The 19993-nt window shown below is 41.1% G+C and overlaps 1 protein-coding gene across 1 annotated transcript; it reads left to right on the top strand.

Annotated features, from left to right (window-relative positions):
• The first annotated feature begins 2508 nt into the window (after nucleotides 1-2508).
• On the top strand, nucleotides 2509-14170 carry LOC111957587 (calcium-binding protein 7-like). The gene is made up of 5 exons (XM_070436910.1): nucleotides 2509-2602; nucleotides 6493-6513; nucleotides 7042-7154; nucleotides 9708-9858; nucleotides 12560-14170. The coding sequence occupies exons 1-5, from the start codon at nucleotides 2509-2511 to the stop codon at nucleotides 12685-12687; spliced, it is 507 nt and encodes a 168-aa protein (XP_070293011.1). The 3' UTR covers nucleotides 12688-14170.
• Nucleotides 14171-19993: the final 5823 nt, after the last annotated feature.

The raw sequence follows: 19993 nt of genomic DNA, 5'->3' as shown, positions 1-19993 counted from the left end.
TTGGGCCTTTAGGAGCTGGAAGCCAATGGGCTCTTTCAACGCACAGGGGGTCCGAAAAGATGTCCGGCCCCAATGCCTGGGCAGCCATTTCTCAAGTGATGCAACTGCATCAACATTTTTCACTTTTCGGGTAGATCAACCAGTTTCAAATTTTACCTCCTGTGGTGGATCTCGAGCGAGCTTAGTTTTGAAGTAATGTCGGCCACCTGTTTTTCCAACTTTTCGGTCGTTGTTTTGACAGTGACTACAGTAACTTCCACCATGCTAATGCGTTCCTCTGCTTTGTCAAAGCGCGTGGAGTTAAGGTAAAGTTTAACCTCACTAATTCCTGTTACAACACTTTCGAGTGGAAAAGTTCGCCCTCATGGAAGAGATTGCTTCCAAGACCCCTTTGCACTGATTCTGGTTTTGGATATGCCTGTAATTTTAGCCGAAGTTGGCTGGAGAACTAGGAGTTAGGAGTTTGTTTTGATTTATTTGATTAATGTTAATAGATGTCTTGTGCTGACAAGTATTGGCAATGGTGGCAAATATACAGTCAATGTCCAGTTTGTTAGGTACCCAGTTTATGAAAATGGTTTGCCCTTACAGACAGAGACACGTGGCCGTGGCTTGCTATATAAAGCAGGCCGATAGGCATCAAGGCATTCAGTTACTGTTTGATTGAACATTAGAATGGACAAAATGAGTGACCTAAGCGATTTTGAGGGTGGTATGTTTGTCAATACCAGGTGCGCTGGTTTCAGTTTTGCAGAAACAGTTGGCCTCCAGGGCTTTTCACACACGACAGTGTCTAGAGGTTATTGAGAAGGAAAGGGGGATACCTAGTCATTTGTACAACTGAATGCCTTCAACTAAAATGTGTCTTTTACATTTAACCCAACCCTCTGAATCAGAGAGGTGTATGGGGGGGGGGGCGTATTGCCTTAATCAATCCACAGCACAGTAGGTTTACTGCCTTGGGGGAAGAATATTTTTTTTAAATCTTGTCAGCTTGGGGATTCAATCTAGGAACCTTTCGATAACTGGCCCAATGCTCTAACCACTGGGTTACCCACCACCCGAATGGTGCTATAACCAAAAAACATCCAGTAAGGGGCATCCCTGTGGGAGAGAACAGTTAGTTGATGACAAGTTGAAGGAGAATGGAAAGAATCGTTCAAGCTAACAGACGGTCCACAAACAGGCAAATATTGGTACAGTATGACACTGCTGTGCAGAACGACATCTCTGAACACACAACTTGTCGGTCCTTGTCACGTATTGGCTATTGCAGCAGACGACCACAGCGGGTTCCACTCCTATCAGCTAAAAACAAGAAAAAGCAGCTCCAGTGGGCACGCGATCACCAACACTGGGCAATTACGGAGAGGAAAAACATTGCCTGGTCTGKCGAWTCCCAGTTCCTGTTGTGCCATGCTGATGGCAGAGTCAGGATTTGGCGTAAGCAGGATGAGTCCATGGCCCCATCCTGCCTGTTGTCAATGGTACAGGCTGGTGGCAGTGGTGTAATAATGTGGGGAACACGTTAGGCCCCTTGACTACAAAAGGAAGCACAGCACAGAGCTGCCCAGTGACATGAGCCTACCAGACGAGCTAAATCACTTCTATGCTCGCTTCGAGGCAAGCAAAACTGAGGCATGCATGAGAGCATCAGTTGTTCTGGACGACTGTGTGATCACGCTCTCCGTAGCCGACGTGAGTAAGACCTTTAAACAGGTCAACATTCACAAGGCTGCGGGGCCAGACGGATTACAAGGACATGTGCTGCCGGCATGTGCTGACCAACTGGCAGGTGTCTTCACTGACATTTTCAACATGTCCCTGATTGAGTCTGTAATACCAACATGTTTCAAGCAGACCACCATAGTCCCTGTGCCCAGGAACACTAAGGCAACCTGCCAAAATGTCTACAGACCCATAGCACTCACGTCCGTAGCCATAAAGTGCTTTGAAAGGCTGGTAATGGCTCACATCAACACCATTATCCCAGAAACCCAAGACCCACTCCAATTCGCATACCGCCCAATCAGATCCACAGATGATGCAATCTCTATTGCACTCCACACTGCCCTTTCCCACCTGGACAAAAGGAACACCTATGTGAGAATGTTATTCATTGACTACAGCTCAGCGTTCAATACCATAGCGCCCTCAAAGCTCATCACTAAGCTAAGGATCCTGGGACTAAACACCTCCGTCTGCAACTGGATACTGGACTTGGTGAGGGTAGGTGAGGTGAGGGTAGGTAGCAACACATCTGCCACACTGATRCTCAAAACTGGAGCCCCTCAGGGGTGCGTGCTCAGTCCCCTCCTGTACTCCCTGTTCACCCACGACTACGTGGCCAGGCACGACTCCAACACCATCATTAAGTTTGCTGATGACACCATAGTGGTAGGCCTGATCACCGACAATGACGAGACAGCCTATAGGGAGGAGGTCAGAGACCTGGCCGGGTGGTGCCAGAATAACAACCTATCCCTCAACGTAATCAATACTAAGGAGATGATTGTGAACTACAGGAAAAGGTGGACCGAGCATGCCCCTATTCTCAACGACGGGGCTGTAGTGGAGCAGGTTGAGGGCTTCAAGTTCCTTGGTGTCCACATCACCAACAAACTAGAATGTTCCAAACACACCAAGATAGCCGTGAAGAGGGCACGACAAAGCCTATTCCCCCTCAGGAAACTAAAAAGATTTGGCATGGGTCCTCAGATTCTCAAAAGGTTCTGCAGCTGCAACATCGAGAGCATCCTGACTGGTTGCATCACTGCCTGGTGCGGCAACTGCTCGGCCTCTGACCGCAAGGCACTATAGAGGGTAGTGCGTACGGCCCAGAACATCACTGAGGCTAAGCTGCCTGCCATCCAGGACCTCTACACCAGGCAGTGTCAGAGGAAGGCCCTAAAAATTGTCAAAGACCACAGCCACCCCAGTCATAGACTGTTCTCTCTACCATGGCAAGCGGTACTGGAGTGCAAAGTCTCGGACCAAAAGGCTTCTCAACAGTTTTTACCCCACAAGCCATAAGACTCCTGAACAGGTAATCAAATGGCTACCCGGACTATTTTCATTGTGTGCCATCCCGACCCCTCTTTTACGCTGCTGCTACTCTCTGTTTATCATATACTCATAGTCACTTTAACTAAACATTCATGTACATACTACCTCAATTAGCCCGACCAACCGGTGCCCCCGCACATTGGCTACCCAGACTATCTGCATTGTGTCCCTCCACCCAACACCCGCCAACCCCTCTTTTACGCTACTGCTACTCTCTCTTTATCGTATATGCATAGTCACTTTAACCACACCTTCATGTACATACTACCTCAATCAGCCTGACTAACCGGTGCCTGTATATAGCCTCGCTACTGTTATTGGTAAGTAAGCATTTCACTGTAAGGTCTACACCTGTTGTATTCGGCGCACGTGACAAATAAACTTTGTTTTGATACCAATTGATCAACTTTTCCATGTCCCAAAGATTTCAGGCTGTTCTGGAGGCAAAGGTGGGTGTACCTAATAAACTGGCCACTACGTGTATATTGTCATTAGTTGTTATGATGTAACTCTCTTATAGTTCATAGCCCATTGTAAGAGATATAGACCTTCTAAAATGGTGCTGGCACCTTCTCTAAGAGTCTCGCCCCTCCTGAGAGGCAGCGTTTGAGCTTTTCAGTGGAATAGGGCTCTGCTCAGCTGAAGAGCTGTTTATACAGCAAACACCAGAAAAAGATGGAGTGAGGGACCTCAGGTGGATTTGGAGGTGTTGTTAATAGGATCGGAAGCAGCTGGGGTGGCCATGAGTTGGGGAAATGTCATTCTGCTCCACCTTGTAAATTGTGTGTCACATTGTAATCCATGATAGTCAAGTGCCCCTGTCCCTGAAGCAGATGGGCATCCATTCCGTTCTGCGCCTTGAAAATAATACTAAACTATTTCCTAAAGCATTGGCATCACCTCATGTATACACAACACATTCTGTCTTCATTCATCCGTCTCACATTTTGGTTTTCTTTCTTGCCCAAAATATTTGTCAAAATAAGTCAGGGGTTTATTTTGGCCACGGACATGCCCACATATCCCTATTCTGACACCCCACTACATCAATGCAACAGCAAATGTTATTTACTACACCGCATGTCACTAACAATAAGCTACAGAGTGAATGAAGTACATTTTATTATGATAATTCATTATACTTAGTGATAGGTACATCTACTCATTCCTGCTTTCTCTAATCACTTGAATGAATATATACAATTGTCCCTTATGTATTAAATTATAGATTTATTCAATGTCATTCAAATTCAAATGGGGGTCCATATCTTTTTTTTTTTTACATAGGCATGTTTGCAGTCGCCTATTTTCCACCTGCAAATGTTATCTAGAATGTAATCTCACAGAGCTACATTTCATTTCCATAAGGCTTACACTGACTTAACACATCTAATATCGTACATAATTATGTTAACAATGTGTTTTGTGATTCTTGGCTACTGCAAAAGCAATCACAGTAGATACCGGAGCAGATTCATCCCAGATCTACCCATCATCAAGTGTATGTAGGGAAGATTGTTCATCATCACCTGAACCAGTTTCCTGTATGKTAGATCTTTTACAATCAGTAATTGACTGGCCGACGGTCTACAACGCATATGAATGATGGGATTTGGTCACTTGTAAGGAAAGGGGCTTTTGAGCTGTGGGGGAAGTATTTTAAGGACGGACCTGGTCAGTATGCTCAGATAGGAAGAGGCAAAATGAGAGGGCTCACTCTTGCCAAAATCTGTCCAGAATAAGCRCAATCCGTTTCTATGGGCTTAGTATGCAGACCTAAGCTTTRCGCCTGCCTTGCTGCCTTTGGGACAACGACTCCCATTGTTAGGGCGGAGACATGAATATCTCTTCATTATACAGATCTCTGGTATGCTTTAGATTAGTTTAAATTTAAATAACTATTGGAAAAGCCAACATTTCCTCTTCTTAGGTTTCTGTCATACATTTTTGTCCTGAAGTGACCTTTTACATACAGTAACCCAGTTCATTTTTTAACGAATGCATTTTGGTCTGTCAAAATGGCCACAGTGGCTCTCTTAAAACTTCTCTAGGGTAGGGGGCAGCATTCGGAATTTTGGATMAAATGCATGCCCAAATTAAACTGCCTGCTTCTCGGGCCCAGAAGATATGKTATGCATATAACTGGTAGATTTTGATAGAAAACACTCTAAAGTTTCCAAAACTGTTAAAATAGTGTCTGTGAGTATAACAGAACTGATTTGGTAGGCGAAAACCTGAGAAAAATCCATTCAGAAAGTTTAGTTATTTTTTTGGTTTTGTAGTTCTATTCAATCCCTTTTTACCAGTTCATGACTTAGGACTCAAATTGCAGTTTCTATGCACCTTCCACTAGAGTCAACAGTCTTTAAATATTTGTTTATCAGGCCTTGTATCTCTGACAATTTAATCGAGGAAGTCAAGAGCAGTTCTGAATGAGTGGACCCGTAAAGTGTCACAAGCCTTTTCATGCGCGAGACGGAGAGAGGCTGTTTCTTGTTTACCTTTAAATTGGACAACGTTATTGTTCCTGTTGAAATATTATCGCATATTTTAGGCTAAAAAAAACCTGAGGATTGAATACATAAACAGTTTCTATGAACTTTACGGATACAATATTGCGATTTTTTTTGTCTCTGTTTGACTGCCATTTGAGCCTGTGGATTGCTGAAGAAAACGCGCAAACGAAACGGAGGTTTTTTAGGATATAAAGAGACTTTATCAACAAAAGGAACCATTTATTAGTAAAATGAATGTCTGCCTTGAGTGCAACCATATGAAGATCATCAAAGTAAGGGGATTAATTTATTTATATTCTTACTTTTGTAACTTGTAACTGTTCTACTTGGGCTGGTTACTGTTTAAGATTTGTCTAGTGGGCTATGTTCTCAATAATTCAAATAATAATTCTCAAATAAGGTATGCTTTCGCCCGTTAAAGCATTTTTAAATCTGACACCGTGGTTTGGATTCACAAGAAGTTAATCTTTAAACTATGTAAAATATGTTTTGTTTTTAGAATTTTTATAATGAGTATTTCTGTATTTGAATGGCGCCCAGTAGTTTCACTGGCTGTTGAAGAGGTGGGACGGCTAATGATCTCACGTACCAAGAGAGGTTTTAAGATTCCAATCTATACCACGTGGTGTAAGTGAATGCGCATTTGTTCATCCTCACACATTCACTTTATCCCCTTGAGAACCTATGATCGCTATTGGAGAAAAAACACTATTTTAATTCATTCCTTAATATGTTTGTTTTTTTCATGTCTTTTAGTGCATCCAACTACATTCGTTGGTAGAGATTGACCAGTCACTTGTTGTAGCATATTTAAAAACCTTATTTTTGAAATTGAAAATTATTTAGTGCTTAGGCACACGACACAGTAGGCTGAATTCTATAACACTTCTCTGTGTTGTCTTCTTCACAGGGATCCGCGAGGCGTTCAATGGTATTTGACCGTGATGGGGAATGAGCTTCATCTCGAAGCAAAGAGCTGGGCATGGGGCCATGAGGTCTCTGGGGTACATTGCCCTTAATTTGAGGTGGAGCTGGAGGTTCATCATACAGAGACTGGGACTATGGACGATGTGAGATAGACACACGCCACACACAAAGACACACGCATACGCGGCACGCACGCACACACAACAGACACAAAAGACACAGACAGACACAGACAGACAGACACAGACAGACACAGACAGACAGACAGGACAGACCAGACGACAGACAACCAGGACAGACAGACAGACAGACAGACAGGACAAAGACAGAACAGACCAGACAGACAGACAGACACGGCACGTACACACACACACACGTACACACACACACTCACGTACACAGACATGCACACATTCACGCATTTACGACACAGACGGGCGCTCACACCCACCAACCCGAACACACACACACACACACACACACACACACACACAAGCATACCAGGTGTCATCAAAATTCCTGTCATCAACAGGTGATGGTCAGGTGGATTTCGAAGAGTTTGTCACTCTCCTCGGACCCAAGCTGACAGCAGCCGGAATGCCAGACAAGTTCCACGGAACAGACTTTGACTCTGTGTTCTGGAAGGTAAGTAATCATAAACCGCTTCCTTCCTGCTTATTACAACTGACAAGCTACAAAAGCTTCTGGGTGATTAGGATGTTATGCTATACTGTAACTGTCATCTATTGCACCATTTATCCATCGCATGGAGACTTTGTGACTTGAAAGGAAAACAAATGTAATTCCCAGATTCAGTGGAGGGTTGATAAGGCAGTGACCCCTGGTGAGTAATYATGCTTTTGTTTGGTTAGCTTTTGGAAACGTTAGCTTGCGCATACAACTTTCCCCCGACATCACACTTATACATTGTAATTTTTGATTTACCTGATATAGTCGGATGGCTAGCATTCGATGTCTGCGGAGGTGTTGTCTTCTAGCCAATCATAATTGACTGTAACTGACTGTAACTGATAACTGAAAACACAACTGTGGGACGAACGAGTGGCACATTTCCGGGCAAGAGCAGTCCATTTAAAATCCATTCATTCTTCCCTCACCCCTTGCCCTGCGAGTGTCAACTCMRCAGACATCATGATACGTCATCAGAAGTGTCCACTTAATTTGAGGGCTGAGCGGAGAATGTGTGACTTTTATGTGTTTGGAATGCAACCTTAGTATTTACTTAGTACTTAGTATTCTTAGTAATGTTCTTCTGTCAAAACTGTGTRCTTCCTTCCTGACTTTCAAKAACCACCCCCACCCATTTTATARACTAGTCTTACGATCGYATGAAGTAAAATKAATTTAGATTAAATCAGGTTTTTACTGTGTGACAGTTTCTCAGATAATTACCCTCCATATTGACAGTAGTAGGAGTTAACAAGTATTTAGAGACTGATTCAGAGTCAGACTTGTGTTTGCAATATCTATGCAGTGTCTTTGTATACAATCCAGATTCTAGAACAAACTCATATCTTATTGTGTGTGCCCCTCCCGCCCTAAAAAAAACGACATATAAAATTGACATTTTCACATGTGAAATAGCTGTTTTCACATGCTGAGCAAAAATTTCACTTGACACCATATTTTCACGTGTATTACATTTTTTATTCACATGTTAACACCAACTTTTCACATGTGATAACAAAAACATGTCTTCACCTAATGTGAATTGCAGTTGCACATGTGAAATGTGTGCTTGGCCTTATTAAAATCGGTTATGCAGATTCACGTGAGAAACGTTCTTATGTGAAAATCGCATATTGACATGTAAAAACAATCACATGTAAAAACAATCACATGTAAAAACAATCACATGTAAAAACAATCACATGTAAAAACAATCACATGTAAAAACAATCACATGTAAAAACAATCACATGTAAAAACAATCACATGTAAAAACAATCACATGTAAAAACAATCACATGTAAAAACAATCACATGTAAAAACAATCACATGTAAAAACAATCACATGTAAAAATCTCATTTGCAGTGTCACATGTTCAAAAACTCCACTTGAAAAACAATAACATGTGTAAATCAAACTTCAGTTTCACATGCTAAGAAAACTGGGTGCCCTGGTTTACAATGTTAAAATTAACTGATTTAATCTGAAATTAATTTTCTGTAATTCTTGTGCACACATTTTTTATTGCTTTCAAAATACACTGAAAACATCCAACATACATAATATTTACAGCCAAAAACAACTATGCAATGTCAAAACAAGTTGACATTGAGGTTAAAGAAAGTTTTGCTAACCATTACTTTGAACAAAATCAAGATGTAAATATTTTTGTAATGCTTTTTTGCATAAATAATCTTAAATTACAGCTCAATTTGAGCAAAWTCCAAATTTGCGATTAATCATAATTAATCACAGAAAAACCTGCAGTAAATTCAAGTACATTTGATACCCATAGTTAAAATGTACATTAAAATATGAAGATACACATGTGAAAATGTAGAGGGCATGAGTCGGTCATGGTTGCTCATGGTGACATGATGAGGTAGTCTCGCCTGCGACTTCAAAATTAGTTTTGGCCCTCTTGGTCTAATGGTCAAGACGTTGGCTTCTCCCATGGGCGCTAATCCCGCCTGCTACAAAAGCACACATATGAAACTCATGATGTGAAATGTTGGGAGACCACACATGTCTGAGTAATATGAGAAAACCATGTGAATCTTCACACGTGTCCAAAAAAAAGTATGTTTTTCCCACGTGACATTTGTTAAGTGATTTGTTCACATGTGAAAGATTAATGTGAAACATCACAGGTGCCTGAAAACCACATCTGACTTGAAAATGTCACGTTTTTTATTTGAAGGGGAGGTCTATGGCAGTGTACTGTATGCTCAAAAGAATTGAATCCCTAAGTCCAGACAGTCATACAGTATGCCACATGCATCAATGGGCAGTGTTGTGTTGTTATCTCTGGCTAAAATCTCCAGGATCACTTAGCTTACCATCCCCAAATACAACACATTGTATAAACTAAAATCGGCCATAGAACAGTAGCTCATTGTAGTGACATCAGTTCCTGTGTGTGTGCATGTGGTGTGTGTGTGTGTGTGTGTGCGTGTGTGTGTGTGTGTGTACGTGTGTGTGTGCGTGCGTGTTTGTGTGTGTCCAGACTGACATGCAGAAGCTGACGGTGGAGGAGCTGAAGAGGCTGCTGTACGATACATTCTCCGACCACCTTACCATGAAGGATATCGAGAACATCATCATGACCGAGGAGAGCCACATAGCGAACCCAGGGGCCTGCCAGGTGGATATAGACAGTAAGGAACCTTATAGTACACACTTTATAGTATACATGTTATAGTACACACTTTGTAGTACACACTGTATAGTACACACTTTGTAGTACACACTTTGTAGTAGAGACTTTAATGTGTCTCAGGTTAATATGGACAGGTGGAGACCTATTGTACACTTTGATGCACTTATCAAGAAGCTGAATAAACAGATTACATACTGTAGGTGCACCGTGTGCTGCGGACAATATAAGGCCACTCTAAAATGTGCCGGTTTGTCACAAAACACAATGCCACAGATGTCTCAAGGTTTGAGGGAGCATGCAGTTGGCATACTTACTGCAGGAATGTCCACCAGAGCTGTTGCAAGAGAATTGACTGTCCATTTCTCTACGATAAGCCACCACCTCCAACATCGTTTTAGAGACTTTTGTCGGGAAAAACTCATTCTGATTTTCTGGGCCTGGTTCCCCAGTGGGTGGGTCTGGCTCCCAAGTGAGTGGGCCTATGCCATCCAAGGTCCACCTATGGCTGCACCACTGACCAGTCTTGTGAAATCCATAGATTAGAGCCTAATGAATTTATTTCAATTGACTAATTTCCTTATATAAACTGTAACCCAGTAAAATTGTTGAAATTGTTGCATGTTGCATTTATATTTTTGTTCAGTGGATTAACTGAGAGGGAGTGAAAGGTGAGAGATATGCAGAGTGGAAGTGGTGGAAAAATGCGTAGCCCGGAGTTGGCTGCATTGCCTATACAGTGGCTTGCGAAAGTATTCACCCCCCTTGGCATTTTTTCCTATTTTGTTTCCATTACAACCTAGAAAAATGGATTTGTATCATTTGATTTACACAACATGCCTACCGCTTTAAAGATGCAAAATATTTTTTCTTGTGAACCAACAAGAAATATGACAAAAAAACTGAAAACTTGGGCGTACATAACTATTCACCCCCCCAAAGGCAATACTTTGAAGAGACACCTTTTGCAGCAATTACAGCTGCAAGTCTCTTGGGGTTTGTCTCTATAAGCTTGGAACATCTTGCCACTGGGATTTTTGCCCATTCTTCAAGGCAAAACTGTTCCAGCTCCTTCAAGTTGGATGGGTTCCGCTGGTGTACAGCAATCGTTAAGTCATACCACAAATTCTCAATTGGATGCAGGTCTGGGCTTTGACTAGGTCATTCCAAGACATTTAAATGTTTACTCTTAAACCACTCAAGTGTTGCTTTAGCAGTATGCTTAGGTTCATTGTACTGCTGGAAGGTGAACCTCTGTCCAAGTCTAAAATCTRTGGAAGACAAACAGGTTTCCATTAAGAATTTCCCTGTATTTAGTGCCATCCATGATTCCTTCAATTCTGACCAGTTTCCCAGTCCCTGCCGATGAAAAACATCCCCACAGCATGATGCTGCCACAACCATGCTTCACTGTGGGGATGGTGTTCTCGGGGTAATGAGAGGTGTTGGGTTTGCGCCAGACATAGCGTTTTCCTTGATAGCTAAAAACCTCAATTTTAGTCTCATCTGACCAGAGTACCTTCTTCCATATGTTTGGGGAGTCTCCCACATGCCTTTTGGCAAACATCAAATGTGATTGCTTATTTCTTTCTACAAGCAATGGCTTTTTTTTCTGGCCACTCTTCCATAAAGCCCAGCTCTGTGGAGTGTAGGGCTTAAAGTGGTCCTATGTACAGATACTCCAATCTCCGCTGTGGAGCTTTGCAGATTTGCAGCTCCTTCAGGGTTATCTTTGGTCTCTTTGTTGCCTCTCTGATTAATGCCCTCCTTGCCTGGTCTGTGAGTTTTGGTGGTCGGCCCTCTCTTGGCAGGTCTGTTGTGGTGCCATATTCTTTCCATTTTTTAATAATGGATTTAATGGTGCTCTGTGGGATGTTCAAAGTTTCTGATATTTTTTTATAACCCAACCCTGATCTGTACTTCTCCACAACTTTGTCCCTGACCTGTTTGGAGAGCTCCTTGGRCTTCATGGTGCCACTTGCTTGGTGGTGTTGCAGACTKTGGGGCCTTTCAGAACAGGTGTATATATGCATAGATCATGTGACAGATCATGTGAGACTTAGATGGCACACAGGTGGACTTCATTTAACTAATTATATGACTTCTGAAGGTAATTGGTTGCACCAGATCTTATTTAGGGGCTTCATAGCAAAGGGGGTGAATACATATGCATGCACCACTTTTTCATAGTTTTTTATTTTTATGTAATTTTTTTCACCAATTTGGACTATTTAGTGTATGTCCGTTACATGAAATCCAAATAAAAATATTTTTAAATTACAGGTTGTAATGCAACAAAATAGGAAAAATGCCAAGGTTGATGAAAACTTTTGCAAGGCACTGTACACCAAACTCCTGAACATACTCTACTTTATCATGCTTCTCAGGTGCCAATGCATTGGTTAACTTGTTTGGAGCTAACTGAAATCAGCTGTAAACTGATTCTAGGCTGTAATCTAGGTAATTATGTATCGTACACACTGGTGTAAAAACACATCTCCAAGCAGTATTCATCCGTAATAATTGTGTTCAGATACTTGTACATTTGGAGATGAGATTACAATGTAACTTGCCTCCGGTATCAGATATGTGCAGAGCATCAACAGAGATTTTATTCAAAAGACTCACAGGTGCATGTCTCTCCTTCTTCATAATCTCTCACTTTCCTCCTTCTCCTCTTGTCTCCTTTCCCTGTCAAGCAGCTAGTCCAACGCAGCAAGTCAAGCAGACGTGTGTACGCAAGAGCCTGATATGTGCTTTTGCCATCGCTTTCATCATCAGCGTCATGCTTATCGCAGCCAATCAGGTGCTTCGGAGCGGCATGAAGTAGGCGGGGACGTTCATGGCCTCCTGGCCCTCTGAAAGAGACTGCTGTAAGACACCTGGACAAATGACTGAGAAAAAACAGCTCAACAACAACAACAACAACAGACAATTAATCCACCATCTAAATAAACTGACAGAAAGGCATGGCTCTCATCCAAATGACTTCATGGGCATATTTCCCAACATGCTCCTTTATATCCTTTCTGAATGGAACCCATTGAGACCCTTAACTATGGTGGCCTGGAGGGTTGACCATCATCTGTGCATGAAGTGCATGGATTTAACCAGTCGTCTCTTGAAACATTTGTAGAGGTTATTATCAGTGTATATCCATATGACTGTGTAACAAACAGAGGTGTGTCATTATTAACTTATGGTGAACCAACTGTGACCAACTTTGTTAATAGGGTCGCGGGTCAAGGGGTCAGTGGCGGGAATGAACAATGGGTTTTACATCTGTACTGTGTATCAAACAACAACAAACAAACAACAACAAACAAGTTAATATTTCATAATAAATGTATATTTCACAGTTCTGCATGATCAAAAGGGCTGTTTAGTGGACTACATGATCATATTGTAAAAGTAGTTTTTGGACAACTGTTCTTATTGACATACTGTGGACTATTAGCTTCACTGAGCACCCCATAACGATCACAACATATCTCACAGCCATAACGATCACAACATATCTCACAGCCATAACGATCACAACATATCTCACAGCCATAACGATCACAACATATCTCACAGCCATAACGATCACAACATATCTCACAGCCATAACGATCACAATATATCTCACTGCCATAAGGATCATAACATATGTCACTGCCATAAGGATCCCAACATATCTCACTGCCATAAGGATCATAACATATGTCACTGCCATAAGGATCCTAACATATCTCACTGCCATTGAAAAACCAACAACTCAGACGTGATGGGTGTTGTATTAGCATATCACTGAGAAATCATACAGTATTTGCTTGATATGTGACATATATGCATAATAACATTATAACAGAGATCTGCTCTGTACACGGGGAATATGATGAATGTGATGGAATGTATACACTGCTATATTAGGCAATATATCACGAGTATACATCTCACATGTGATATCGCCGGCTAGACATGTTCAATATAGACCTTTAGGCTCATCCATGAGGAAGCTCTGCTCTGGAGAATTGAAGCAGGAGCAATAACCTTCAATCCACTTCCATGCCTTGGTAGCTCCTTGTTGTCCTTGGGATGCAAGACTCTTGCTATGGCGACTTTGAACATACCATAGCAATATATTCTATCTTGTTTTTTTTWATTAAAAAGTAATGACATTCACACTAGATAAAAGAACCAGGAAGCACTTTCATCTTAAAGACTCTTCTGAAACCAGGTTTCTATCCTATGTCTCATTCTGGGACACAGACTTTGCTATACTGATCATCAAATGGCCTGTGAAACCCTGCAATAAAGCACTAATCCAACTCTGGGCAATATTTCCACCATTGCTGTTCCAGTGCTCTTTAGAGTGTTGTGCATGATTGCCAGTGACATCTTGGAATACTGATAATCTCTATACATCTGTATAATACACATTTCGACCAAAGCTATGAAAGTCAACCATTGTGTGGAGTAAATGGCTCTCAGAATGTAGGAGAGAGAACAGTAAAACAAGTCAATGGAAAAGCACACCATTTTTTAATGTAGTTGCCAAATGAAAGGGAAACTTGAATAGCTCATCAATATGTATTGTTGTTGGAATTCAAAAAATAGTCATGATGTCTTCTATTAGATTTGTTGTAAAGAAACTAATAGGCAAGTATAATACAATGCACTGGAGAGATGCAAAAACAAAGAACTAAAAGATAAATGCCCTTCACTAAAATACTGACATCTGTTTTTGAGGCGGAGGACTTTTTGTAATGTAACGGAAGGTAGCCTAGTGGTTAGAGCGTTGGGCCAGTAATCGAAAGGTTGATCAAACCAGGCAGTTAACCCACTGTTCATAGGCCGTCATTTTAAATAAGAATTTGTTCTTATCTGACTTTCCTAGTTAAATAAAACCTACTGTATTGGACTATTTGGTTTTACACGATTGAGCACACCAATATTTTGGTGGTACAATTCAGCAACCAGGTGATGGAATTATGATTACTGTCCTGTCTAAAAACAGTCAAGACAGATAACAATTATCTCATTTTGCTGAGTGTTTTGTTAAAAGCAGCAAGGTTGCAGTAAGGTTGCAGCAAGTTCACAGAGGACATAATACAATTGCACATTGTCAATTCACCGTACTGTAAACAAATAGCTTTGTTTTCATTTTGCACTTTATAATATGGTGTAGATGCGCACAACGATAATACACCGCCATTATGATTGTGTTCAATTTCAAAACATACTGTACATACGTCTTGAATGGTTACAGTATTGTATATACATTTTCCTTACATCTTCAGAAAATATGGGAGTAGATGATAGATAACTGATATATGAACCCACTTCATCTGTTGTTGGTACATATTGTATCAGCTTGGGTGACACTAAAATGTCAGCTTGGGTGACACTAATATGTCAGCTTGGGTGACACTAATATGTCAGCTTGGGTGACACTAAAAGTAGTCGGGTGAACTAATTGTCAGCTTGGGTGACACTAAAATGTCAGCTCGGGTGACACGAATATGTCGGCTTGGGTGACACAAATATGTCAGCTTGGTGACACTAATATGTCAGCTTGGTGACACTCATATGCCAGCTTGGGTGACACTAATATTCAGTTTGGGTGACACTAATATGTCAGTTGGGTGACACTAATATGTCAGCTTGGTGACACTAATTGTAGCTCGGGTGATATTAATATTTCAGCTCGGGTGATACTAATATGCCAGCTTGGGTGACACTAATATGTAGTTTGGGTGATACTATATGATGCAGCTTGGGTGATACTAAATATTTCAGTTTGGGTGACCCTAATATGTCGGCTTGGGTGACCACTAATATGTCAGCTAGGGTGAACTAATATGTCCAGCTTGGGTGATACTATAATTTCAGCTTGGGTGCACACAAATAATGTCAGCTCGGGTGACAACTAATATGTCGCTTGGGTGACACTAATATGTCAGCCTTGGGTGACACTAATATGTGGCTTGGGTGACACTATATGGTCAGCTTGGGTGACATTAATATGTCAGCTTGGGTGACACTAATATGTCAGCTTGGGTGACACTAATATTTCAGCTTGGGTGATACAAATATGTCAGCTCGGGTGATACAAATATGTCAGCTCGGGTGACACTAATATTTCAGCTTGGGTGATACAAATATGTCAGCTCGGGTGACACTAATATGTCAGCTTGGGTGACACTAATATGTCGGCTTGGGTGACATTTGGCTACAATGGTTAAATATCATTACTTTTGGCATATTCTAATGAGATCATTTTGCCGTTTGAAACAGAGGGTGTTGAGAATGTTGTTCCATGATCTAATACTTTGCCTTATACTCTGAGACATGAAACACTCCAAGACATGTTTATTATCAAAGCAAAGCTATACAAAAATATAAAGACCAATCAAATATTTATTTTCTTTTTACAGATGAAACAAAACATATTGTATTGAAAATGTTGATAGTTTACTGAATGTTAAAGTTCTATTAATTGTACTTTGATACTTTATGTCTCAAAAACGATGTTATATTATCCACCCGCTGTGACATATGTTCATTGATCACACCATATGTACCTGTCTGTCTGTGGAATGGTATTTCACATAAATAAAAGTATATTGGCGCAATGCATTGACGTGTGAAATCCTTTCGATTCATCAAATCTAAAATCCCAGTTTCAACTTTACGTTGACAACTTTGTGGACTGTCTCTATGGACTGTATCACAATACTGTTTGATATGATTTCAGATTGTAACTCATTATAAACTGATGGGCTTTCTTGGGTTCAGTGGATTTATAGATTGCTATTCCATCTCAAGTCGCATCTTGGTTTCTCAGAGACTCTGAGTCCAAGCAATGCAATCTGTCACATGGTTTAAAACCGTAGGTAGCGTCTCCCTTTGAAGATGCTTACATTGCAGAATAACTAGCGGGCACACTAACACAGTTGATATGATAGTCAGTCCATGCTATCCTATGATGTACAGTATGTTTGGATCCCAACTGGGTATGATGTTAACTTCCTGTAGCCATGGATCCTCCACTGAGATGTTTGGGATTCTAGCCCAGTATCATCACCAATCCTTCGGGCTTCGTATCACCTTCATCCACCCCTTTGAACGGTCTGATGGAAGTCAGGCTGCTGGAAAACTACCCTCCAACAACACACACTTGGGAGATGTTAATTTACACTATGTGGTATTTTCTTTGCTCTTGATACATGTGTCAATGTGTGGAAATGTTAAAAGACATGACATTTTTTATTGTAACTCATGCATCCAGTCATTTTGATGTCGTTTGCCATTTGGGAGAGGYGAGTGACATGTCTGAAGATAGTTTGCTGCATAGTTAAAGCATGGGTATGCAGGCTCGGCCTCAGGTGTTTTTTTTGTGTTGATTTATTAGGATCCCCATAGCAACGCCAATGGTGACTGCTAGCGTTACTGGGGTCTGACACATAACGAAAAAGACTGTAACGGCTGTTGGAAGGAGTGGACCAAGGTGCAGCGTGGTACGTGTCCATAATTTATTTAATGAACACTGAAATAACAAAAATAACAAAGAGAACGACCTGTTCTGGCTGGTGCAGACACACAACAGAAAACAACTACCCACAAACACAGGTGGGAACAGGCTACCCAAGTATGGTTCTCAATCAGAGACAATGATAGACAGCTGCCTCTGATTGAGAACTATACCCGGCCAAACACATAGAAAAGGACAACATAGAACAAAACATAGAATGCCCACCCCAACTCATGCCCTGACCAAACCAAAATAGAGACATAAAAAAGGAACTAAGGTCAGGGCGTGACAAAGACATTACAGACAAAATACTTTACAATTGACATACATTTAAAACATTAACATGTAGTGTGTYTGTGTGCATCTATCAGTTCCACATACATGTCAYTACATACACACAACAAGTATGTCACATGGGGGAGAGGCGTTGTGTCATGAAGTGTTGCTTTATTTATTTTTTGAAACCAGGTTTGCTGTTTATTTACACTARAAGATTGAAGGGAGTTCCATGCACTCATGGCTTTGTATAATACTGTACGTTTCCTTTCATTTGTTCTAAACCTGGGGACTGTGAAAATAACCCTAGTGGCATCTCTATATTACAGACCTTTCCCCATCTTTACAACCATTGAATTTATATGTTTTGAACATGACAGTTTACAATCTAAGGTAACACCAAGTAATTTAGTCTCCTCAACTTGTTCAACAGCCACATCATTCATTACCAGATTTAGCTGAGGTATCGAACTTAGGGAATGATTTGTACCAAATACAATGCTGTTAGTTTTAGAGATGTTCAGGACCGGTTTATTATTGGCCACCCATTCCAAAACTGCAACTCTTTGTTAAGGGTTTCAGTTACTTCATTAGCTGTGTTTTCTGATGTGTATATGGTTGAATCATCAGCATACATAGACACACATGCTTTGTTTAATGCCAGTGGCAGGTCATTGATCAAAACAGAAAAGAGTAGAGTGCCTAGAGAGCTGCCCTGTGGTACAACACACATTTAACATTAGATCATCTTCCATTAAATAAAACCTAAGTTATATTGGATAGATAGCTCTGAATCCACGATATTGCAGATGTTGAAAAGCCATAACACATAAGTTCTCAACAACAGGTTATCATCAATAATATCAAAGGCTGCACTAAAATCTAACAGTGCAGATCCCACAATCTTCTTATTATCAATTTATTTCAACCAGTCATCAGTCATTTATGTCAGTGGAGTACATGTTGAGTGCCCTTCTCTATAAGCATGCTGAAAGTCTGTTGTTAATTTGTTTACAGAGAAATAGCATTGTATTTGATGACTATTTCGGTAAATTGATGTGGCTCTCTGCAAAATCACCGGATGTTTTGGAACTTCTGAACATAACGCGCCAATGTAAACTCAGATTTTTTAATATAAATATGAACCGAACAAAACATACATGTATTGTGTAACATGAAGTCCTATGAGTGTCATCTGATGAAGATCATCAAAGGTTAGTGATTAATTGTTTCTATATTTCTGCTTTTTGTGACTCCTCTCTTTGGCTGAAAAAATGGCTGTGTTTTTCTGTGACTTGGCTCTGACCTAACAAAATCGTTTGGTTTGCTTTCGTCGTAAAGCCTTTTTGAAATCGGACACTGTGGCTGGATTTACAACAAGTGTATCTTTAAAATGGTGTAAAATACATGTATGTTTGAGGAATTTTAATTATGGGATTTCTTTTGTTTTGAATTTGGCYCCCTGCAGTTTCACTGGCTGTTGACGAGGTGAGACGCTACCGTCCCACATACCCTAGAGAGGTTAAACTCATTGAGCTGACCCTGGGATAACTGCAAACTGTTCTTCAGGTCCTGGACCTCTCTGGTCAGGTCGTCCATTTTAATAGTTGACTCACCAGTATTTGTTCAAAGCCCTTGAAGCTATTTTCTTGTTGTTGTAACAAATCACAGGGAAGATTGAAAACAACAACAACAAACAGCAGGGATRTAGACAGCCACAAGCCTGGGACAATCCGCGGTACAGCCACGATGGCTGGGTTCAAGCCCTCAAGAAAACCCTGCTAGCATGATAGGCAGCTGGCTAGCTGCTACGCATAACAGCTCCTCAGAAATGGCCTTGGTCGGCAGGATCACTGGAGAGATAGCAGTTGTCGCAGCAACTGATGCCAACCGCGTCGTGGGATTCAAACTCAAAAAGGTAGCTAGCTAGTAAATAACTTTTACTATAGATTTTCAAAACAACAAACCGAGCTTCCCCTCGTTCCGCGTTCAACAGGAAGTGACGAAGGAGGATAGAACAATGAGACCGATAGAACAATTAGGTGAATGGCCTTATATGTGTCTACCCGTTAAMAAGACCTGGGATAGCCTCATGATCTATGATATTCATTGCCCATCCGAGGGTTTAGGCCCAGCTTCTCCATGTAATCTTCAGGGTACCATTTTAACAGCGCTAAAATATTACGTTGTAATCAAAAACGTCTGTATTAGTCAACCTACTTGTAGTGGGATGAATTTCAACTCAGAACAGCTAAATCTGTGTCGTCGAAGATGAGAAGGCGGCGATATATGCAGAATATAGTGAACAGTACGGCAGAAAGTTAGAAATTATACCGTTGTT

The sequence above is a fragment of the Salvelinus sp. IW2-2015 genome, linkage group LG33 (genome assembly GCF_002910315.2).
Source record: "Salvelinus sp. IW2-2015 linkage group LG33, ASM291031v2, whole genome shotgun sequence".
NCBI lineage: Eukaryota > Metazoa > Chordata > Actinopteri > Salmoniformes > Salmonidae > Salvelinus > Salvelinus sp. IW2-2015.
Note: the sequence above shows the minus strand (reverse complement) of the source record. Positions and strands in the feature narration are given on the sequence as shown.

What these genes read in the sequence shown, in the direction of transcription:
- LOC111957587 (XM_070436910.1), top strand. Translation starts at nt 2,509, where the DNA reads ATGATTGTGAACTACAGGAAAAGGTGGACCGAGCATGCCCCTATTCTC. An exon ending in TGAGGGCTTCAAGTTCCTTG is followed by an intron (nt 2,603 to 6,492) that starts GTGTCCACATCA and finishes TCTTCTTCACAG; the next exon opens with GGATCCGCGAGGCGTTCAAT. An exon ending in CTGCCAGGTGGATATAGACA is followed by an intron (nt 9,859 to 12,559) that starts GTAAGGAACCTT and finishes CCTGTCAAGCAG; the next exon opens with CTAGTCCAACGCAGCAAGTC.